Source organism: Rhamphochromis longiceps, linkage group LG23 (genome assembly GCF_057381845.1).
Source record: "Rhamphochromis longiceps isolate RC_006_pf linkage group LG23, R_longiceps_female_GT1.1, whole genome shotgun sequence".
Classification (NCBI taxonomy): domain Eukaryota; kingdom Metazoa; phylum Chordata; class Actinopteri; order Cichliformes; family Cichlidae; genus Rhamphochromis; species Rhamphochromis longiceps.
This window is the reverse complement of record NC_140578.1, coordinates 19,342,295-19,367,391: the sequence shown is the minus strand read 5'-3', so window position 1 is coordinate 19,367,391 and position 25,097 is coordinate 19,342,295. Positions and strand designations below refer to the sequence as shown.

Sequence of the window (25,097 nt, the reverse complement as noted above, 5' to 3'; positions counted from 1 at the left end):
GGGAGTCTGTTTCCTTTCAGTGAGTGTGACTTAAATTACCTTAATGAACAGTAAGCTGAAAAATCAATATCAGAAAACAAACCCAAAGAGGCAGCAGTGGTGTAATCATAGCACACCAGACCACCAGAGAAAATCTGATTTGCTCTCTCTGTCTCACCATACCATCATTGAATAACGAAGGGATGAGGACATGATGCCTTACCTGAAGTGCTCTCTGTTCTCTGCTCAGCTTGCTCGAGTCAGCGTAAAGCTCTGTGGTCACACATTTGAATCGGTCTCCCACGTAGCCAGATGAATTGGCAATGCGTTTGGTGAGGCCAGAGACACGGGATTTGCTGTGACCATCCTCTTCATCTGCCAGGGGATCCACGCAGTCTTGCATGTTGAATTCCTTCTCATTTCCACAGCTAATAGTAGAGGAAAGGTCTTTGTTAACTAACAGCTCCAGCATCGGATCCACTGGCATCGTGTTCAGACCATCACTGGTTGGTGAAAGGTGTTGACAGGTTGGGCCCTGGATAAAACTATTTCCATATGTGGGAACCCTGAGGGTGCTGCTTGCACCGGCTGTTTGGTAATTTCCAGAAGGCTGGCTCTTAGAGAGGGATCTTCCATAACTCTGACTACTAAACTTTCCAAATGCAGGAGCTCTGGCATTAGCATTTGATTGTACTGCATTGCAGTTCTCACCATGAGGGCTGTTGCTCCTGTAGCTTGTAGGCATAGAGTTAACATTTTCACGAGTTGGGCTGCTGAAAAGTTTCGGTTCAAAAGTTGGTGCCCTCACAGTCAGATTTCTGCAGCATGGCCCAACAAAATTTCTAAAATTTGGACTGTTTGCATTTCCGTTACATGATGAGGGGCCTCTTGGGTTGCTGTTGGCATATAGTTGGGCTCCTCCAGGTGATGGCCTGGAATTAAAACTTCTGGATGCTGGAACCTGAGGACTGAAGTCTCTACTACTCTGTCCCATACTGCTGTAAACGGGACTTTCTGATTGAGTGCTACCATGGTGAGCTGAGCTCTTTGGGCTCATTGTACAGACTACTCCCATGCTGTTGTTGGAACTAGTACAATCACTAGAACTATTTTCTCTGCTTCCAGGAACCAAAGAGCTTACGTTTCTGGAAGGGCTTTGCTGAGGTTGAATATTTTTACTGCTTGAAACTTCTGATCTAACCTCACTTGTAACACTTTTCCCACCACCAGTAGCATTCAACGTTTGATTCCCAGAACCAGCAGAGGCTCCAGTTTTACATTTTCTAGAAAACTGCTGTGGAGACGTTCGGGCACATCGCATTGTCTCCTCCTCTGGGATATCTGGGAATGGACTAATTGCTTCTTCCTCCTCCTCCTCTGGGATTTCCACTGTGCTATCCTGACCAGTAGGAGGAGGTGAGGAAGAGGTGTGATGAGAAGTGTGGGATAGTGAACCTAGTCTCTGCTCTGTACCTTGAGTTGAAAGGATGCCTTTTGGAGGCCCTGGCTCTGTTTCTCTGATTTGTACATGTTTGGAGAAATCTTCGGTTCTGGTAGATGTGGAGCCACAATTACTGGTGGAAAAATCATCTTCTGCCTCATCATGCACCAGGTCAATGCAAACTATATCATCTCTTACGGCAGACAGGCCTTTACCTGAGGCCTTGGACTTGTCTTTCTCATTATCACGTGTGCGAGAGCTGTCAACATCTGGCTTTTCTAAAGTCCAGAGTTTATCCTGGCTCTTGGACCTGATCTCAAGCTGTTCTTTGCTTGTAAGACTTGAATATTTTGAAACTGGAGTTGAGGTAATCTCTTGGGAATTTGGATATGAATGAACTCCATATGGGAGGCCGTGTCTTGGTGGAATGTAAGATGAGTAAAAGCTGCTGCTACCGAGTAATAGTGGATGCGGGTACACATGTCCTTTACTTGCTATTGACAGTCGCTGCATGGATATATTTTCTGCAACTGAGTACGGGACATAGCGATTAGTATAACCTAAGCCAGGAGGAAGATAGGAATCACTATACATCTGGCTGGAGCCATTTCCATTTTCTAAACGAAATGGCTGCTGATGCTTAGTCTGGCTCTCTTTAACCTCTGGCTTAGCAGAAGTTAAGATTTGTTTTCCAGAGTGAGTTTCCCCTTTGCTGTTTGGAGGGACTTTGTCAGAGTCAGTAGGTGGGACTTGTGGCCACCCAACTTTGGCATTTAAAGAAGGAGATGCTGCAGAAGGTTGCCCTCCTGAGACAGTACTGGAAATACTGGCTAACTCAACTCTCTTAGAGCCAGGTGAGCCAGAAGGGTGCTGTTGGTGAACAGTATTGTCCACACTTCGGTTTTTCATAGACTGAGAGCCTCTGCTGTGGTCAGAGATGACAGCAGAGGAAGGACCTGGAGTAGCCCAGCTGGGGCCTGCAGTGCTGATCATTTCGGGATGATCTGAAGTCTTAGCTGATGTGCTAACAGGTCGGGTTAAACTCTCTTTGATCTGTTGGTCTTGACTAGTTAACAGCTTGTAATGAGATGGTGGCACATACCCCAACTTGGACAGAGTCTCTAATCTGGTTGGGAATCCACTTGGAAAACCTTCCATCTCTTTAGCAGACAAATCCAAAGGTTTTTCTCTGGGGTTTTTGGCAGCCTTATGAGGTCCTACTCTGTCAAGTGATGTCTTTGCAGGTGATATACACTTTTCTTTATTACTGCAGTCAGAGGTGACATCTTTGGTTTTACTGCTGCCTGAGTGTATAGGGGAGGAGCGCTCAGAGCTCATGTAAAAAGGGTGACACACTGAAATTGAGGTTGAGGATAAGGAAGTGCTTCTGCTAAGGGACTTTTGGAGTTCTGCAGAACTGTTGCTGAGATGGTGGGGTGTTGGAAGTGAGGAAGAAGGAAGGGTAACTGGGGATGACTCTAAGGCATCAGTACCAGCTGAGCTGGAAACATGGGTGCTACTGTTTCCACCAGTAGTTTTGCTGAGAGTATTTTTGGTAGAAGTGGTCTGAGTGGACTTTCCACCACTGCTGCTGCTACTCTCATGTTGTTGCTCTGTATGGTGAACAGCGTGAGCTTGGGTATCCTGATGATTCTGAGGACTGGTGCTGAAGGCAGAGGGTTCTTGATGTACCTGAGAACCAATGCCCTGCAATGTCTTGTCCTGGCAGTGGGGTAATGGTGAAAGTACTGTAGAAGCTGGGGTGGCTGTAGAAATCCTTATTGGAGGGCCTAGTGGAGAAGAGATATGGGCCGGTAAATAAGGAGGCAGGTAGAAAAGTCTCTCCTCTCCAGGCGTGCTGTTCCCAAGCCTGGAGGCACACAACGATTGATATGCCAGCTGTTGGTGGATGAAGGGTGGCTGCTGAGACAGGAATGAGGCCTTGTATGCCATGTCCAGGAAGGGGTACATTGTAGCATCGGTATAGGGGCTGATCCAAGGTAGTCTAAGAAAGCTACTGGTACCATTCAAACCCAGCTCTGGCTGTTTGTCACTGGATCCTACTCTGCGGTCCAAGCCCAAGCCATCACCAGCTGCAGCAGGAACAAGTAAAGGTTTCTGCAGTCCTGGTGCTGGGCTTTTATACAGTCCAACATATCCATTTGCAGATTTCTGGCCTTCAAGCAGGGATACATCTGGTTTATACAGGAGATCATAGCCAAGTGGCAGTGAGGTACCAGGCTCCTGGGGTTTTTCAGAAGACAGAGGATGGATGCCAGGATAAAAAATTCCTCCATGGGGGCGAAGGTTTTCCCCCACCAGAGCATTGCGGTCAATACTAAGGGCAGCTAACGGGTTCATCCTGTGAGCTGCACTGGCATCCACCTGTAACAGAGAGTAAGAGAAAATAATGAATAACTGTATTCTTTTGTAAAATCCTCAAGAACTGTTTTCTACAATAATCATTAATTCTGACTAACAGAAAGTCAGAAAAACTTTCATGCACAAAAAAGGCAACAACCTTTCTGATTCTCAGATTGATACAGAAAATGCTAAGAATAATAGCAAATCTTTATATTTGAGTCACGAAACAGTTTTTGAAATTTTATCTTATAATATTTTGCGATCCATTTCTTCATACGACATTTTGCAATGTGATGCAGCACACTGTGAAGCATTAAGTTGATACAATATTTTGTGATGAAATTTTGTGATCCAACTTTTCATGATATGACATTTTTCAATATGAGATTCCGCAGTGCATTTAATGGTTATATTTTATGATATGACATTTTGTGATATGAAATTACATATATGACTTTTGCTGAAGACTAAGTATCCCACACTGTCAGCTGGATGTTAGTGGGCTCTGCAGTGCAGACGATTCTCCCTTTAGTACAGTACATACTCTGAAATATATGGTTAAGCACCACATGGTTAAATTCGCACTTCAAGGACAAACGGGAATGAAGAGAGGAAAAAAGAATTTTGTCTATTTAGGGGATCTCAACTGCAAGACATAAAGCCTGTGATTTCATTTTCCTGTCATGGAGAAAAATAAGAGCACTCTTTCCTTTTATTTATTTATTTTAGTATTCCTGGATGACATACGACGCCCGGAGCTACTCTTTCACTCTCTCTCTCTCGGCAGATCCAGGAAACAGAGAGATGAAAAAAAGAGAGGAGGCAGGGGGTGAGAGAGAAGAGCCAGAGACAGAGGGGGAAAAGAGGAAATGCTATAAACAAAGAGAGGGCAAGAGACAAAGGGAAAGCATGGCAGAAAAAGAGAGAGAGTCAGGGAGCGCAATATTGAAAGAAAAAAAGCAGCCTAATTGAATTTCCTGTCACACGGCGTGGTGAACCATCTCTGATTGGCTATCAGCCGCAGGGCCATTAGGAAATTATCCAGACAGCTGGGTTGCCGCCTGAGATGAGAAGGAGGAGGCAGAGATCCTTCACTCGCTCTGTTTTTTAAGGCACCGAGAAAGGAGAATGGTAGAGACTGAAAAGTGTAGCTAAAGGAAAATTAGGGTTAGAAAGCAGCTCGGAACAAAAATTAAACAAGATAAATCAGGCATTTATTTATTATAGTTAGACGATAACAGATCTATTTTCAAATTGCCATTAATTTCAAAAATCCTTGTGAAAGTTGTCGCTCGTCTTCTCCTTCAGCTGATTGAGGGAAACAGTTTCTTTGATAGATTCCAATCTTGAACCGATGAAGCCACAACAATGAAACAGCATACCTGAAAATCACTAATGATATATTTACTTTTATCTGAGGGCATAAGAATATAATATTCCATTTTAGTTCCTTAGTTCCATTTTAGACTCATTTGAAGCCATTTAACACGTTAGTGTAATCTGTAACAGATTACAGAATTGGGTTGGCAAGAATGTCACAGTTCTAAATGGTTTTCATTTTTATCTGACCAATTTCATTCAATAATTTGGATATTTTCGTTATTTTAGATATTTAGCATTTTAATTTTCTCCTGGCTTGATTAATATAGCTCACTATAGCTCATGTCTTTCTCAAGCCTTTCTCTTCAGTTGGCCAAGAAATGATGCAAAAATTAGGTGGTGCTTGGGCATAACCTCTATTCTTGCTTCTCTTTGGCTTCCACTAAAATTTAAAATAAAAAATAAATTTAAAATAATCCATCTTAAAATTCTATTATTAACATAAAAAGCTCTATATGCCCAGGCTCCTGCTTATATGGCCGAGCTCTCAAGTCACCTGACCAGGGTCTTTTAACTGTCCCACGTTCTTATTTTAAATCCAGAGGTGAACACTAGGGCTGGGCAATGCGTTGCCCTTAAGGCATTTCTCTGAATAAATAGGTTCATAAGTTTGAAATAAATAATTCTAAAAAGATTTGCCATTAAAAAATTAATATGTGTTGTTAAAATGAATAATTCATGCTTTACATACGTTTTAGTTAAAAGGAAAATTTCGCTAAAATGTATTTCCTGTTCTGGCGGGGCACTTCCGGTTCCGGTCAAGTACTTCCACATGCAGGTGCTTCCATACAGCACCTGCATGTGGATCAATAGCTTCCTCTCGGGCCGTAGACAGAGAGTCAGAGTTGGCCATCACACATCCTCAGCCCTGAGTCTCAGCACTGGCTCACCCCAGGGCTGTGTGCTCAGTCCACTGCTCTACTCTCTCTACACACACGACTGCACTCCTCGCCACCACAGCAACATCTTTGTGAAATTTGCAGATGACACCACAGTGGTGGGGCTCATTTCCAAGGGAGACGAGTCTACGTACAGAGACGAGGTGGAGCAGCTGACGTCATGGTGTAAGGCCAATAACCTCCTCCTCAACACTTCAAAAACCAAAGAACTCATAATAGACTTCAGAAGGAAAAAGGCAGAGATCCAACCACTATTCATAAATGGGGACTGTGTAGAAAGGGTGGCAAGCTTCCGCTTCCTGGGAGTCAATATAGAGGAGAACCTTTCCTGGAGTGTGAACACCTCCGAGCTGCTGAAAAAGGCCCAACAGAGACTGTACTTCCTGAGAATTCTCAGGAGGAATAACATCACACAGAGACTGCTGGTGTCCTTCTACAGAGCCACCATTGAGAGTGTTCTAACTTACTGCATATGCATCTGGTACACTAGCTGCACAGGGGCTCAGAGGAAAGCACTCCAAGGGATCATTAACACCGCCCAAAAGATCACTGGCTGCCCTCTCCCCACACTGGAAGTTCTACACAACGCCCACTGTTTTAAAAAGGCCCAAAACATCATAAAAGACACCTCACATCCTGGCCACTCCCTGTTCGAACTGTTGCCCTCAGGCAGACGGTACAGGGCAATCAGAGCAAGGACTAATAGACTCAAACACAGCTGTTATCCAACTGCAATAACACATCTGAATACTACAAAAAAATGTCCATCACGCCACTCTTGTGTTAATCTATGCACGGTCTGAAGCATGTGTGTGGGAATGTATGTGAATGTTTTACTGTTATATCTTATTAGTATTTTAAGTATTCTATCTATTTTATTTATTGAATTTTATTGTTTTATTTATATTTTGATATTGCTAGGGATGATGCAATGATCGGGGACCATTCTTAATTTCGTTGTTCTCATGACAATGACAATAAAGTTTCTGATTCTGATTCTGATTTTGGTCAAGCACTCGGTTTTGCTGAGAAACAGGCTCCTCATGCTAAAGGCAGTATGGAGATGTAATCAAATGCCATCTCCTCCGAATTATCAGGCTGGAATGCCGTAAGTTGCTTTATATGACAGTTTATACAGATAACTTTGGATATTGATGTATATTTTTCTAACATGAATGTTTTAGTAATGCACTTTATTGATGTAAACATCCATCTGCCTGTTGAGATGGAGTTTATTTTCTGTCATTTCAGTTTTCACCACATGTTCATGGAGACAATTAAACAAGCTGCAACTAAACTCCAGGGTCTTCATTTGTGGTTTAACTCGGTGTCACCAACATCCTCGTTGAAAACACTACAGTGAAAAGGCGCCTACTGATGATTCATCACGGTCAAAATGGCATCCAGTAACAAGTCTGCATACAGTTTAAGGACCAGCCGCTCATCTGGATCAGCAGTAAGCGCTGCCCATGCTCGAGCTAAAGCAGAGGCTGCCAAGGTGAGAGCATGCTATGCAACAAAAGAAGCACAGTTAAAGGTTGAAAAAGCTCAAAGCGAACTGAAAAAGGCAAAAATAGATGCGGAATTAGAAGTGTTAACATTACAGAGGGAAGCTGATACTGCTGTAGCTGAAGCAGAAGTGCTAGAGGAAGCTGAAGCAATACAAGAAGAACCTGAGAGTAGAAAATCTCCATCAGAAAGTGTAAAATTAGAACATACAAATGAATATGTACGATCTCAAATGCTATCTCCCAGTCCACAAAAATTACCAACCACTTCTTGCCCCCAAGCAAGCTCACCCAACACATTTGTAACGTGGCATCCCTCTGAAGAAGGCAATTTAGAGCCACAACCCATCGACTCTGAAACAAGGCTTACCAAAGATAATATCGCTGCTCTAAATAAGCCAACCCAGCTGAAAGGTGAAACAAAACCTAAAGTGGAGAAACAAAATACCCCTCTCAACCCATGCGGCTCACCATTCATACCTCAACATAACTATAACACCACAGCCAGCATTTTAAATCCAGCAGAGCCCTTTGCCCAATACATGGCACGTCGAGATTTAATAATCTCAGGCCTTTACCAGTTCGACGATAGGCCAGAGAACTACAGAGCATGGTGCTCTTCGTTTACCAGTGCAACAGCTGAGGTCCGACTCACCCCCATTCAAGAGCTAGATCTCATGACGAAGTGGTTAGGGAGGGAGTCAAGTGATCAGGTGAAATGCATACAGTGGGGCAAAAAAGTATTTAGTCAGCCACCGATTGTGCAAGTTCCCCCACCTAAAATGATGACAGAGGTCAGTAATTTGCACCAGAGGTACACTTCAACTGTGAGAGACAGAATGTGAAAAAAAAATCCATGAATCCACATGGTAGGATTTGTAAAGAATTTATTCGTAAATCAGGGTGGAAAATAAGTATTTGGTCAATAACAAAAATACAACTCAATACTTTGTAACATAACCTTTGTTGGCAATAACAGAGGTCAAACATTTACTATAGGTCTTTACCAGGTTTGCACACACAGTAGCTGGTATTTTGGCCCATTCCTCCATGCAGATCTTCTCGAGAGCAGTGATGTTTTGGGGCTGTCGCCGAGCAACACGGACTTTCAACTCCCGCCACAGATTTTCTATGGGGTTGAGGTCTGGAGACTGGCTAGGCCACTCCAGGACTTTCAAATGCTTCTTACGGAGCCACTCCTTTGTTGCCCGGGCGGTGTGTTTTGGATCATTGTCATGTTGGAAGACCCAGCCTCGTTTCATCTTCAAAGTTCTCACTGATGGAAGGAGGTTTTGGCTCAAAATCTCACGATACATGGCCCCATTCATTCTGTCCTTAACACGGATCAGTCGTCCTGTCCCCTTGGCAGAAAAACAGCCCCATAGCATGATGTTTCCACCCCCATGCTTCACAGTAGGTATGGTGTTCTTGGGATGCAACTCAGTATTCTTCTTCCTCCAAACACGACGAGTTGAGTTTATACCAAAAAGTTCTACTTTGGTTTCATCTGACCACATGACATTCTCCCAATCCTCTGCTGTATCATCCATGTGCTCTCTGGCAAACTTCAGACGGGCCTGGACATGCACTGGCTTCAGCAGCGGAACACGTCTGGCACTGCGGGATTTGATTCCCTGCCGTTGTAGTGTGTTACTGATGGTGACCTTTGTTACTTTGGTCCCAGCTCTCTGCAGGTCATTCACCAGGTCCCCCCGTGTGGTTCTGGGATCTTTGCTCACCGTTCTCATGATCATTTTGACCCCACGGGATGAGATCTTGCGTGGAGCCCCAGATCGAGGGAGATTATCAGTGGTCTTGTATGTCTTCCATTTTCTGATGATTGCTCCCACAGTTGATTTTTTCACACCAAGCTGCTTGCCTATTGTAGATTCACTCTTCCCAGTCTGGTGCAGGTCTACAATACTTTTCCTGGTGTCCTTCGAAAGCTCTTTGGTCTTGGCCATGGCGGAGTTTGGAGTCTGACTGTTTGAGGCTGTGGACAGGTGTCTTTTATACAGATGATGAGTTCAAACAGGTGCCATTCATACAGGTAACGAGTGGGGGACAGAAAAGCTTCTTACAGAAGACGTTACAGGTCTGTGAGAGCCAGAGATTTTCCTTGTTTGAGGTGACCAAATACTTATTTTCCACCCTGATTTACGAATAAATTCTTTACAAATCCTACCATGTGAATTCATGGATTTTTTTTTTTCACATTCTGTCTCTCACAGTTGAAATGTACCTCTGGTGCAAATTACTGACCTCTGTCATCATTTTAGGTGGGGGAACTTGCACAATCGGTGGCTGACTAAATACTTTTTTGCCCCACTGTACGTTCAGTATATGTCAACAACCCCACATTAGCTCTATGCAAAGCATGGGAAAGACTGAATGAATGTTATGCAGCATCAGAAACAATCGAATGGTCACTTTTCCAACGGTTGGACAGTTTCCCCAAAATAACAGTCAAAGATCATGTCAAGCTACGTGAACTAGGAGATTTACTGCAAGAGATTCAAGGCGCTAAGGAAGACGGCCATCTGCCTGGTCTACTCTATCTGGACACTTCTCGTGGAATTAGCCCAATCGTAGACAAACTCCCATATGGACTTCAGGAGAGGTGGATGTCACACGGCTCTCAATATAAAGAGAACAACCAAGGCTGTTTCCCACCTATTGAGTACTTCTGTGAATTCATATGTAAAGAGGCAAAGAAATGCAATGATCCAAGTTTCCAACAGCAAAACTTAAAACCAGAAAAACCTTTTGCAAAAACTTAAATTCCAGCAAGCCAATTACTGTACACAAAACCAATATTTCTCCCCCTAACAAGGACTTTAACCGGAACTGCCCACTGCATAACAAGCCACACCCGCTCAAAAGATGCAGAACATTGAGGAATAAACCACTGGACGAAAGAAAGGCCTTCCTCAAAGAGAAAGGAATATGCTTCAGATGCTGTTCTTCAGACACTCATCTTGCGAAGGAATGCAAATCTTCAGTAAAGTGTTCTGAATGTGACAGCACAAGTCACAACGCAGTCATGCATCCCGGTCCTCCACCACAGACCAACAAGGCTCCACCTCCAGCACAAAAGAATGGCGGGGAGAGAGAAAACAGTCATGACACGGTTGATGTCACAACAAGCTGCACAGACGTGTGCGGTCCAGGTCAGTGGGGACGTTCATGTTCCAAGATATGTCTCACATGGGTGTACCCTAAAGGTTACAAAGACAGAGCTGTTAAGGCATATGTAATACTAGACGATCAGAGCAATCGTTCTTTAGCCAAGCCTGAGTTCTTCGAACTTTTTGACATTAAAAGTGAACCTTTCTCCTACAATCTTAGAACATGCTCTGGTGTTTTAGAAACATGGGGTAAAATAGCTGAAGGCTTTCATATCGAGTCACTGGATAGGTCAATGGTGATCCCTCTACCATCGCTCATAGAGTGTCAGGACATTCCTAACAATAGGAATGAAATCCCAACTCCCAGCGCAGTGCTACACCAGCCGCACCTCCGTACCATAGCAAAGTACATCCCTGAGCTAGACCCTAAAGCCGAAATACTCCTGCTACTAGGGAGAGACATTTTACAGGCACACAAGGTCAGGCAGAGAATTAACGGCCCCCATAACGCCCCCTTCGCCCAGCGCCTAGACCTAGAGTGGGTTGTAGTTGGGGAGGTCTGTCTGGGTAATGTTCATAGGCCTACAGTCAGCACACTGAAGACAGTCGTTCTGGAAGATGGCCGCCCTACAGTTTTCAAACCATGCAATAGCCTTCTGCAAGTCAAAGAAATGCCACACACAAACAGGCCAGGTAAAGCGCCCGAACAAACTCTGGGTCAAACGGTTTTTAACCGGACAGATAACGACAACAAACCAGCTCACTCAAAACAGGACACTCTCTTTCTAAAAATGATGGACAATGCTATTTACAGAGACGTGGACAACAGTTGGGTCGCCCCACTTCCATTTAAGGAACCCCGCCAGCAATTAACAAACAACAGACAGCAGGCGGCCACAAGGTTCTCCTCCTTAAAACGCACCCTTAATAGGAAACCTGAAATGCAGGAGCATTATGTGGCCTTCATGAAAAAAATCCTCTCCAATGGTCATGCCGAGGTGGCCCCCCCACTGGAAAAGGGAGAAGAGTGCTGGTATCTTCCAACATTTGGAGTCTACCACCCACAAAAACCCAATCAGATCAGGGTTGTCTTCGATTCTAGCGCCCAGTACTTGGGTGTCTCACTTAACAATGTCCTCCTTACTGGCCCTGATTTAAACAGCACACTTGTCAGAGTTCTTCTCCGCTTCCGGACAGAAAGTGTTGCAATCATGGCAGATATACAGCAAATGTTTCACTGTTTTATGGTACGCGAAGACCACCGCAACTTCCTCCGTTTTCTGTGGCATAGGGACAACGACCTAAACAATGAAGTTGTCGAGTACCGGATGAAAGTCCACGTGTTTGGCAACTCAACATCCCCCGCTGTTGCCATTTATGGACTATGCAAGGCCATCAGAGCAGGTTCGAAAGACTATGGTGCAGATACAGTAAAGTTCATGGAGAGGCACTTTTACGTAGATGGCGGCTTGATCTCTGTCCCCTCTCCTGCTGAGGCTATAGACTTGCTTCAAAGAACACAAGCCTCACTCGCTGAATCCAACCTATGCCTGCATAAGTTCATTTCCAACTCTCAGGCAGTTATGCAGGCCTTCTGCCCAGAAGATTGTGCTCCTGTCATTAAAAACTTAGATTTAAGTGGTGAAGAGACACAATCCCAGCGAAGCCTTGGACTCATTTGGGAAATAACAAGAGACACATTCACTTACTCAGTGGCCACCTCAAGCAAGCCATTCACTCGCCGTGGCGTATTGTCCTCTGTCAATAGCGTCTTCGATCCCCTGGGCCTATTGGCACCCGTTACAATCCAAGGAAGGGCCCTACGCAGAGAGCTTACTTCAGAATGTTCAGATTGGGACGTACCCCTTCCAGAGGACAAACAAAGCAGATGGAAACGTGGAGAAATTCCCTTCAGGATCTAAGAGAACTACATGTTCCCAGAACCTACACATCCACCTCACTAAGTCGAGCAAAGCGAAAGGAACTGTGTTTATTCTCAGATGCATCTACTAAGGCCATAGGAGCTGTAGCCTACTTAAAGGCAGTTCAAACAGATGGGAAGGTCGAGGTTGGGTTCATAATGGGCAAAGCAAAACTAGCCCCACTGTCAGAACCTACAATACCAAGACTTGAACTATGTGCAGCCGTCTTGGCAGCAGAAATGGCTGACCTCATTCAAGATGAGTTGGACTTAGACTTTGATGCAGTGCACTTCTATACGGACAGTAAGGTAGTGCTTGGCTACATTTGTAATGAGTCAAAAAGGTTTTACACATACGTTCACAACAGAGTACAGCGCATTCGCCAGTCATCAAAGCCAGAACAGTGGCATTATGTGCGCACAGAGGAAAATCCAGCAGACCATGCGTCTAGGTCACTGTCGGCATTCCAACTAAAAAAGTCCAGTTGGTTCACCGGACCACCCTTCATCCACCATCCTGCCGCAGAGACAACACAACTGAGTGGAAGGTTTGACCTGATTGAACCAGATAAGGACTCAGAAATTAGACCAGAAGTAAAAACTTACGTCATTCACCTCCAAGTACTCATCTGTAAGCGTTTTGAGCACTTTTCTACTTTTCAGTCTTTAGTCAGAGCCATAGCAAATCTTATCCACATTGCAAAGTCCTTCAATGGGACTAATCCAAACAAAAAATGCAAAGGCTGGCACAAATGTCATCTGCCTCAAACTCCAGAAGAGAATGCTCAAGCAAAAACTGTAATCTTCAAAGAGACACAGAAGGCATACTTTGAAAAGGAACTTTCTGCCCTTGATGCTGGCAAGCCAATCTCAAAACAGAGCCCCCTCAAGAAGCTCAGCCCAATGTTACAGGACAGTCTCATTTCTGTTGGAGGCCGACTCAAACACGCAGAAATTGAGAGTGTTGAAAAGAGCCCAGTAATTCTTCCAAAAAACAGTCACATCTCCCTTCTGCTCACTCGCCATTACCACGAGCTAACAAGGCACCAAGGTCGTCATCTGACGGAAGGAGCAATCAGAGCTGCTGGGCTGTGGCTTTTAGGCGGCAAAAAACTAGTCAATTCAGTAATCCACAAATGTTTAACCTGCCGCAAACTACGTGGAAAACAAGAACAACAACTCATGGCGGACCTACCCCTACCACCTGAACGCCTAAAAACTTGTCCTCCTTTCACCTACGTCGGCCTTGATGTCTTCGGACCGTGGTCCATAACAACCAGGCGTACCAGGGGCAGAGTAGCTGAAAGTAAGCAGTGGGCCATCATGTTTACCTGCATGAGTTCGAGAGCTGTGCATATTGAGGTAATCGAATCTCTGGACACATCCAGCTGCATAAACGCCCTCCGCCGCTTCTTCGCTCTGAGAGGCCCCGCCAAACAGCTGCTATCTGACCGTGGCACCAATTTTATTAGCACTTCAAAGGAACTTGGAATGGATAAATCACTCCAACCGTACCTAACTATCCAAGGCGGCAGTTGGGAGTTTAATCCACCACACGCATCCCACTTGGGAGGCTCTTGGGAGCGCATGATCGGAGTCGCCCGCAGAATCCTGGACTCCATGCTACTACAAAATAAGGTTCAACTGACTCACGACGTGTTATGCACACTCATGGCTGAGGTTACAGCCATAATAAATGCAAGGCCGCTCGTCCCAGTGTCCTCTGATCCAGAGAACCCTTTCGTCCTATCCCCTTCAATGCTCCTTACGCAGAAATCTTGCCTCCTATCCCCACCTGGAGACTTTTCGGATAAAGACCTCTACAACAAACAATGGAGACGGGTCCAAGCCCTTTCCAACCAGTTGTGGACACGCTGGAGGCGAGAGTATCTACCCACATTGCAGCAAAGGCAGAAATGGACCGGGTCACGCAGAAACCTCCAAGTTGGTGACCTGGTTCTGCTCAAGGACAAGCAGGTTGCACGAAACAGCTGGCCCATGGCCAGGGTCACTGCCACATTCCCAAGCAAGGACGATCGAGTAAGGAAAATTGAGGTAAAGACATGCAATCAAGGGTGCATAAAGACATTTATGCGACCAGAAGTTATCCTCCTCATGCCAAAAGACTGAATGCATAATGTTTGTTTAGCTTAGTGGCCTCCCGAAGCCAGGCGGGGAGTGTGTTGCCCTTAAGGCATTTCTCTGAATAAATAGGTTCATAAGTTTGAAATAAATAATTCTAAAAAGATTTGCCATTAAAAAATTAATATGTGTTGTTAAAATGAATAATTCATGCTTTACATACGTTTTAGTTAAAAGGAAAATTTCGCTAAAATATATTTCCTGTTCTGGCGGGGCACTTCCGGTTCCGGTCAAGTACTTCCGGTTTTTGGTCAAGCACTCGGTTTTGCTGAGAAACAGGCTCCTCATGCTAAAGGCAGTATGGAGATGTAATCAAATGCCATCTCCTCCGAATTATCAGGCTGGAACGCCGTAAGTTACTTTATATGACAGTTTATACAGATAACTTTGGATATTAATGTATATTTTTCTAACATGAATGTTTTAGTAATGTACTTTATTGATGTAAACATGCTTCTGCCTGTTGAGATGGAGTTTATTTTCTGTCATTTCAGTTTTCACCACATGTTCATGGAGACAATTAAACAAGCTGCAACTAAACTCCAGGGTCTTCATTTGTGGTTTAACTCGGTGTCACCAACATCCTCGTTGAAAACACTACAGGCAATATGGCCTACAATCCAAATTGCGGTATAATTTGAAGCATGTGCGGTAACGATATATATTGCGATAAATAGATCTTTTCTGTATACCAGCGGTCCCCAACCCCCGGGCCTCGGACCGGTACCGGTCCGTGAGTCGTTTGGTACCGGGCCGCGAGAGTTGAGGCTCAGGTGTGAAATGTATAGTTTTCAGGGTTTTTATTGGTTTTCAGCGTTATTTTGTTATCGATTTTATCGTTAACTCGGTTTTCCTGGGTCTTTTCACGTGTGTTATGAATAAATCTTCGGTACCGGTACTAGTTTTATTTTGTTGCATTTAACCTTAAAGGCCGGTCTGTGAAAATATTGTCGGGCATAAACCGGTCCGTGGCGCAAAAAAGGTTGGGGACTGCTGCTGTATACCATATTTTCTGCACTAAATGGCGCACTTAAAATCCTTCAATTTTCTCAAAAATTGACAGTGTGCCTTATAATCCGGTGTGCTTTATGTATGAATTCTGGTTGTGCTTACTGACCTCAAATTTTATATGTGCGATTTTACGTGGTACATGGCGCTCAAAAATCTGTCAAAAATGTTTTACTACGACTTTGGTAAGCTACGACACTGTACCGCTTGATGGATTGTTGGAGCATTACAGCTACCATAGTCAGGAGCCTCGTGCAGTGTCGCCAACTTAGCGACTTTGTGGCTATATTTAAAATGTACAGCTCTGCTATCACTTCCAACATAAATGAAGACAGAAAACTAAACAGCAGTGACTTTTTTAGGGTTACTGATGTTGGGCTAGCTGGTATATAATGATGTGCTACGTGATTGCTAGCAACACAGCTATGTTAGCATAACATAAACACAGTGACGCTGGAGGATGAATGTTAACTTTTTTCCACTCGATGAAAGTTAACGGGAGGGTTCCTGATGATTAGGGACAAATGCAATCGCATGGCAAGATGCTGTAAACTAACTAAACTTCAGTCAGGAGAACAGCTGAGTAAATCCATCCACAATATGAGGCTAGTCATTAATATGCTGCAACAACATGGGAATAGAGCAGCTGCGAGAGAATTCAACATTAATGAATCAATGGTATGAAAGTGGAGGAAGCGCAGTTTTTGGCTTTCCTCATATTCCAAAACGTGCTTCGTCTCTTTGCTATTACTGTCGCCAGGCATAATTTGCAGATAATATTTTTCTGCTTAACATCCAACTGCTTAAACCCAAACCAGGTGCATATGACCGGCATCGCACCGTTCTTCTTTATGAGCACCGTCTTCACCTCTTCATGCTTGCAGCCGCTGTGATGCTTTCAGTCAAAACAGGTGCAGCTTGATGACACCATCAACATGTGCTATCGTGGTAGAGCAGTATAGTCAAAATCTCTATCGTTGGCCAAATTCATATTGTTTCTACCGTATACCGTTTATACCGCCCACCCCTAGTGAACACACTTGAGGTTGTAGCGCCCAAACTTTTGACCATTCTGCCAATAAGGTTTGCTGTTTTTTCTAAACGCACTCTAAACAGCACCTATTTGCTTGTTGCTGTGTTGTGCTACAGTGTTGAGATGTACGCAGACACCAACAGATATATACCAACAAACAACAACAAAGCAACACCACAATTAAGGAAATTTGATTCACATGTCCAAATTTAGAAGCAAACAAGCTACCCCAGGGCATGCAGCCTGATTATTTAATATCATATGTCCTTCCTCATTTAGGAAGGACATATGATTTAATTAAATCAAATTGCTGATTTAATTCTCTTCAGTGTTGCCCCTCACCTAGAAGCTTTTATGGTATAAATCCTAGTTCAGATCTTTCTCTGAGAGAGTTACTGCATTCACAAGATTTTCAGAACTTGTAACCTCAAATTTAAAGTTGAGGTCAAAGTCACTGATATTTTTAGTAGCTACATCTATGGCATCAATTTAAAAATTATACTTGACTTATTGTGGTCACAAAGCTGGTCATCCCCATTGCCCACCGGTGTGGTGAAGACAATATGCAATCAGCCTTTCAGGTGTGACGGAAAATACTGTATGCAATTTTTGGTTTTGTTAATTATATCTAAAATCACCAACCTTTGTTCTTGTTTTTTGATGTTTTACTTTGGTAATTGTGGTCACTTCCTTGAAAATTCAACTCAACAAATAATTAGCTTCTAAAGAGTAACTGCCAAACAGTTACTCTGAAACCACTGAGGTCATGGCTTAGACTGCTATTTCATGTCACGAAAAACTCTTGGAAATATTGGCTACAGTAGCTGTCTAGGGGAACAACAATCGACCGGTCAATCTTTGTTGCTTATCCAACATTTTCATTTATGTTTCCCGACTCCTGTATCGTAAATACCAAACTCAGACTTTCTCTAAAAATCTTACATTAAGTTGAAAAAGTTTCATCATCATTTCAACTTCATTCTGCATGGAGTGATTATCACTTAACCCTTTACAGCCGATCGGAGCGGGCACGCTCCATTTTGCGTAACTATTTTTAAATCCCGGTAGCTCTGCAACCACGTAAGCTAGCGCAATAATTTTTTTTGTATATGAAACCGGAGGAGTTGTACTTACATCTGATGCCATCAGCTTGTCCTAGGTCACAGTTTCCTTCCACATATAGCTTTGCAAAAACTGCATAAAAATCACTTGCAGCAACAAAAACATGATATTCCAGAAACACGCTTCGCCGATCCGATCAGCTGTTTGTAACACTTCCTACGTCCATCAGCGCGAACTATCACATGACCGCATGACCTGCCCGAAACCGGAAGTGACGTCATTTTGCGGAAATGTAGTTTTTTTTACGATCGGGGCCTTATGAGCCTATACTTGTGTTTTAAAAAGTTATGTTTGAGTTTATGACTTTCTGTGTCGTTTCTGGGATGCTTAGGACTCATATTGCACTGCTGGAAATAGTTTATTTTGATGCATATGCTGTTATTTTGCAAATTTGCACTATAATATTTATTTTCGTTTTTCCTGCAGTGTATAAAAATTGGTGTATTTCAAAAATAAAACTATGAAGACACTCAAAATAAATTTCCTGTGGTGGGAAACTAGTTTGTGCAACTTTTTTGTATTTACAGTTTTGAGGGATGAGCCTCTTAAATTTCTCTAACTAGAAATATATGTTAAAAAAACAAAAACGATTTTCAATTTTTTTGTAGTTTATTGCACTTTTTTGCAATTTATGTAATTACTATGCACCTAATGCAGACATATTATTAAAATTTAGGCTGTAATGGTTGTATTGATGTATAGCAACTTGAAATGCTCCCAAAAATGGCTCCACAGCATGTAAAAATATAATATAAGCTCTGGCGGACTTGGTTCTATGGTAGGTCTTAAAGGGTTAAGTTCAGTCTGTAGGTAAAGCTCCGACAGCTCAGAGGAAAATAAACTTGAAATTGAACTTTAACCTTACCATGCTGCGGGCCTGCCTTCCGCTGGTTTCTGCTTCAGACGGAGCCGTCTGCCTCAAGGACGCCGCTCAGCCCACCATGTCTGTAGATGGAGAGAAAAACCACATGAGAGCAGGTCAGACTGAAACCACATGAGGTTTCTGCAAAGAAAAAGGTCTCACTGTGTAACACAAATCATTTCCTTTGACATTTTCACTACATTTCTTTCTTTCTTTTTAACCAGAGCAGGGATACTTCCGAAAACAGACTCCGTTTGATTTGTTGTACACACTTTTACACACACTACACACAAATTTTAACCTTTGTGTTTTAATTAAGCTGATGAACTAAAAGATCAGTGAATTCATAGAATTGCATTAAATATAAAAACTCCAGAGATTGTCATGGGCATTTAATGTGTGAATAGCAAGAAATATCATCTGTAGTGCTGTGCAATTTGTTCACATGCCTGAAAAACACGAGTTCAAACAGGCAGGAGTTGTTGCCTCCTTTTCAAGTAAGAACTTCACATAAAGTTTGGAAGCATTCCAGCTGCTGTTGTACAAAAGCAAACCTAATGAAGGTCTGAGAAGACGATACTTTGATAAAGTGAGCACAGGTGTTTGGAGGGTTGTGAAAAAAGTCAGTAGTAACTGGAACATCTGGTTTAACTATGCATTTTTCTTTCTATTCACTTCAGACTTTTGTCCATGTCCATGTCAGATTTCACTGAAAGTTCTTCAGTATTAAAACTTTAAATGAAGTCAATCAGTTACACTCATACACAAGTTGACCTGAAGAAGATCTGAGAACCAAAATGTTGAATAAAACACCAGGTGGTGAGCTGTTGACAGCTCAGCACCTCTCTTTACCCACGTATCCAAGAAATATGGCTGCAGGTGTGATGATATGATTACAAAATCAGTCATCGATCCGATGTGGGTACAGGTGCCAATTGGACTTATGAATACCTTCATTATGGATAAGCTGTGGTTAGAACAGAAGTTCAATAACAGAACACCAATAGGGGTACAGATCAGACAGGTCGTTCCTTTCATTCACAACCCTCAAGGTATAACCATCAATGCCCATGTGAGAGTTGAAGTCCCCCAGCAGAGCAATAGAGTCCGTAGATGAAGCACTCTCCAGCACTCCACCCAGTGACTCTAAGAAGGCTGGGTACGTTGAACTGTTGTTTGGTGCATAGGCATAAACAACAGTCAGGACCCGCTCCCTTACTGAAGGCAGACCTGGGGACCACAACAACATAGTTGTTGGGGAAAGAGGGGAAAACCTCTGTCAGAGACGTGACTTTCTGATAAAAAGACAAATGTTCCAAATTCTACAATAATGTCAATAGATTTTTTTATGCATCTGAGCTACAGTGCTGTGCAGAGTGTTGAGACAGCCTTCAATCCTCCAAGTTTTTTATTGGCTGTTTTTTTCACTTCTTTTCAGTCCAGTCCTTGTACCTGGCCATTTTCAGAGGGGTGTTTTTTGTTTGTTTACCCACTTAACACCGGCCTATGAATCATTCAAGCAGAAAAAAGTGTGTCAACACATAACACACACATCTTAAATTGTGTCTCTGGGTTAGTAGCAGCATGTCACAAAAGCACATAATTTCTTCCAATTTCTTGAATGGCTGAAACATTGAATCTTGTTAGAAGCTGAATTCTGTAAAATGCCAAAAACAACAGTCTGATAGAGATAAAATAGTGTTTCTGCACTAACAAGTTGATTCCCAAAGAATTATTAGCTCAGGGGTGGCCAACTCCAGGCCTCGAGGGCCGGTGTCCTGCAGGTTTTAGATATCACGCTGGGTCAACACATCTGAATCACATGATTGCTTCGTTACCAGGCCTCTGAAGAACTTCCAGACATGTTGAGGAGGTAATTTAGCCATTTAAATCAGCTGTGTTGGATGAAGTACACACCTAAAACCTGCAGGACACTGGCCCTCGAGGCCTGGAGTTTGACACCTGTGTATTAGCTGAAAGCTTGAGATATCTCAGCATGGTGTGCAGCGAGTACTTACAAAAATTCGAGGGAAGAATGGTTTCAGTGGAAGGAAAGAAGCTATTCTTAAGAAAGGGAAATTGGAAGAAAGGGCTGAGGTATGCCAAATTATACAAGAACTGGATTTAAAATCAGTGTGTGATGTATGCGACACACACACACAGACACACACACACACACCGTTTTTGCTCACGTTTACGTTTTTATTTATAATAACAATGCGCCGTGACAGCTCGTCCCGGTCCAGCCCGCCTCCCACTCGACTGTGCTGTCACTATATAGACACACAGAAGGAAAACACTCATGACACAATCGCCACCACCTGTGGCTCACCTGCGTCCCGGTACCACCCCCCTGAGCTCACCGCTCCACCCCTTCCCTGCAGCTACGCCAGGGACCACACCTCCGCCACACACCCCCACCGCCCGACTGAGGCTGGGGAGCCGTCCGGCCAAACCTACCCCCCGCGAGCGAGAGAGGAAATCGTCCACACCCATCTGCGCCCCGGCCTATGGAGCACCTTGAACTTAAAGGGCTGTAAAGCCAGATACCACCGGGTGATCCGGGCGTTGGCATGCGGTGGAGCCACTGCAGCGGGGCATGGTCCGAGCAGGGGGTGAATGAGCGCCCCAGGAGGTAATAGCAAAGGGAGTCGACTGCCCACCATATAGCCAAGGACTCCTCCACAGTGCTGTACCGCTTGGACAGCTTCCAGCTAATGTAGAGCATGGGCCGGTCAACCCCCCGTACCTGCTGGGACAAAACGGCCCCCAGCCCTCTGTTCGAGGCGTCAGTCTGCAGAACAAAAGGGAGGGAAAAGTCAGGAGTGTGGAGCAGCGGCTCTCCACAGAGAGCTTTCTTCACCTGCACAAACACTGCCTGGCACGGCCCCATCCACTGGACCAGATCCAGAGCACCCTTGCGGGTGAGATCAGTCAAGGGGCTGGTCAGCTCCGCAAACCCCGGCGCGAAACGGCGGTAGTAACCCGCCAGCCCCAGGAATCGTCTCACCTCCTTTTTCGTCTTGGGGCGCGGGCAGGATGCTAGAGCCGCCGTTTTCTCTACCTGTGCCTACCCCCCAAGTGGCACCTCAAATACTGAACCACCCTCCGTCCAACCGCACACTTCTTCGGGTTGGCCGTGAGCTCCGCCTGCCTCAGGGACTCCAGTACCGCGGCCACCCGCTACACATGCTCCGCCCAGGTGTCACTATGGATGATCACGTCATCCAAGTAGGCGGCAGCATACGCAGCGTGTGGACGCAGCACCCGGTCCATGAGGCGCTGAAAGGTGGCTGGGGCTCCGAACAAGCCGAATGGAAGCGTGATGAACTGGTACAAACCATATGGAGTGGAGAAGGCCGTTTTCTCCTTGGACTCTGCAGACAAAGGAATCTGTCAGTAGCCCTTGGTTAAATCCAGTGTCGTGAAAAAATGGGCCGTGCCTAACCGGTCCAGGAGCTCGTCGACCCAGGGCATGGAATAAGCATCAAACAGTGACACCTCATTCACTTTGCAATAGTCGACACAGAACCGTATAGACCCATCATTCTTCACCACGAGAACGATGGGACTACACCAGGCGCTGTGTGACTCTTCTATTACTCCCATCTTCAGCATTTCAGCCAATTCCCTCTGAACAATTTGCCTTTTGTGTTCAGGGAGCCTGTAGGGCCGTGAACGCACTGTCACGCCAGGCTGTGTTTCAAAATGACGCTCAATGAGAGACGTTCGGCCGGGCAGGGGGGAGAACACGTCCGCAAAGTGCTGTTGCAACGCTGCAACATCCACTCTCTGGGCCTGTGTGAGATGGTCATCACAATGGAGGAAGGCGGGAATGATAGAATTTGGTACCTCCAGCCCCAACTCATCTCTCCCCTTAACCAGGCTCACCAGAGAAGCAGACTCAGCCTCCCTCCATGCTTTCAGGTGGTTGAGGTGATAAATCTGCGTGGCCCCTCCCCTGTCCGACCGTGCGACCTCATAGTCAACGTCCCCCACTCGCCGTGTGACCACAAAGGGACCTTGCCATTTGGCGAGTAACTTTGAGCTAGAAGAAGGGAGTAATACAAGCACTCTGTCTCCCGGTGAAAATTGCCTGAGTCTAGCCCCTCTGTTATACAGGCGCTGCTGACGCTGCTGAGCCTGGAGCAAATTCTCCCATGATAACCTCCCCAAAGTGTGGAGTTTCGCTCTCAGGTCCAACACGTACTGAATCTCGTTTTTTGCGGGACTCGGACCATCCTCCCAGCTTTCTTTAATTAGGTCGAGCACCCCACGTGGCTTCCTGCCGAACAGCAGTTCAAAGGGAGAAAATCCCGTGGAGGCCTAGGGCACCTCCCACACTGCATATAACAGAGGGTCTAACCAACGATCCCAATTGCGTTCATCCTCGTGAATGAACTTTCGAATCATGGACTTTAAAGTCTTATTCAGTCGCTCCACCAGCCCGTCAGTCTGAGGGTGGTAGACGCTGGTCCGAATAGATTTAATGCCCAACAAGTCATACAGTTCACACAGTGTGCGAGACATGAACGACGTGCCCTGGTAGGTCAGTATCTCTTTCGGGATACCGACTTGGGAGATGACCTGAAACAGGGCCTGCGCCACGCTCTTCACAGAGATGGTTCGCAGTGGCACGGCTTCCAGGTATTTCATTGCATAATCCACCAGAACTAGTACAAAGCGATAACCGCGTGCACTCCGGGGAAACGGCCCGATGAGGTCCATGCCAATACTGTACGTTCAAACAGGACCTCCATTAGAGGGAGCGGGCGCAAAGGCGCTTTTGGAATGGCCAGCTGATTAACAAGTTGGCATTCCGGGCAGGACACACACCAGTGGCGCACATCCACAGGTGTTTGGAGGGTTGTGAAAAAAGCCAGTAGCATTTCACTTGTATGGGAAGCTTAAAATGTACTGGAACATCTGGTGCATTTTTCTTTCTATTCACATCAGACTTTTGTCCATGTCCATGTCAGATTTCACTGAAAGTTCTTCAGTATTAAAACTTTAAATGAGGTCAATCAGTTACACTCATACACAAGTTGACCTGAAGAAGATCTGAGAACCAAAATGTTGAATAAAACACCAGGTGGTGAGCTGTTGACAGCTCAGCACCTCTCTTTACCCACGTATCCAAGAAATATGGCTGCAGGTGTGATGATATGATTACAAAATCAGTCATCGATCCGATGTGGGTACAGGTGCCAATTGGACTTATGAATACCTTCATTATGGATAAGCTGTGGTTAGAACAGAAGTTCAATAACAGAACACCAATAGGGGTACAGATCAGACAGGTCGTTCCTTTCATTCACAACCCTCAAGGTATAACCATCAATGGAGTCCAAATTATACAAGAACTGGATTTAAAATCAGTGTGTGATGTATGCGACACACACACACACACAGACACACACACCGTTTTTGCTCACGTTTACGTTTTTATTTATAATAACAATGCGCCGTGACAGCTCGTCCCGGTCCAGCCCGCCTCCCGCTCGACTCTGCCGTCACTATATAGACACACAGAAGGAAAACACTCATGACACAATCGCCACCACCTGTGGCTCACCGCTCCACCCCTCCCCTGCAGCTACGCCAGGGACCACACCTCCGTCACACAGTGGTAACAGGTCTGATAGAGTGATTTTTAGGATCAAATCATCATCAGTATGTACAGAAGAGGTCCAACATTGTCTACAGCCATCTGTAAAACATGGTGAAGGCTCTGTCATGGTTTGGGGCTGCATTTCAGCCAAGGGTGTTCGGGAGCTTTGTTAAAATTGCTGAATTATGAACACAGAAAAGTACGGTGAGATTTTCAACCACAGTGCAATTTAATTTGGAAAGCATCTGATTAGCAACAGTTTCATTCATTTTTCAGCATGACAATAATCCCAAACACACTGTTAATGCAGTAAAAAACATACCTAGATAGAAAAACATACAATGGAACCCTATCAGTCATGGATTGGCGTCCCCAGAGCCCAGACCTCAACATTGTTGAAACAGTGTGGGATCATGCTGACAGAGAACAGAACAAAAGGCAGAAACATCCAAAGAAGAGCTTTTATTGTCCTTCAAGAAGCCTGGAGAACTATTCCTGAAGACTACTGAAAGAAATTATAAGCTTGCCTATAAGAGTTCAGGCTGTGCTGAAGAGTGAAGGTGTAAAAGTGTCAAGGTTGCAAAACAGCTGCAAGCTGTGTTAATGCAGCTGAAGTGTTGCACAAAAGCCTGCTGCATAATGTGAGCCCACCTGTACCTTATGATTTTACTTTCACTCATAAAAGGTTAAAAAATGTAA

The 25,097-nt window shown here is 44.6% G+C and overlaps 1 protein-coding gene and 1 long non-coding RNA gene across 2 annotated transcripts in view; one reads left to right on the top strand and one right to left on the bottom strand.

Moving 5' to 3' along the window:
- LOC146641757 (BCL-6 corepressor-like) overlaps positions 1 to 25,097 on the bottom strand; it is an 84,354-nt gene that overhangs the window by 41,094 nt on the left and 18,163 nt on the right. Inside the window, exons 2-3 of the mRNA XM_085397900.1 lie at positions 18,791 to 18,870; positions 203 to 3,805 (exon numbers count right to left, since the gene is read on the bottom strand). Of these exons, the coding sequence (XP_085254026.1) occupies positions 203 to 3,805; positions 18,791 to 18,793 (3,606 nt within the window). The 5' untranslated portion in view covers positions 18,794 to 18,870. The remainder of the gene's footprint in view (positions 1 to 202; positions 3,806 to 18,790; positions 18,871 to 25,097) is intronic.
- On the top strand, positions 7,080 to 15,365 carry LOC146641758 (uncharacterized). Its single transcript, XR_014909608.1, has 3 exons — positions 7,080 to 7,171; positions 7,315 to 7,561; positions 15,257 to 15,365. It is a non-coding gene; the product is annotated as an uncharacterized LOC146641758 (long non-coding RNA).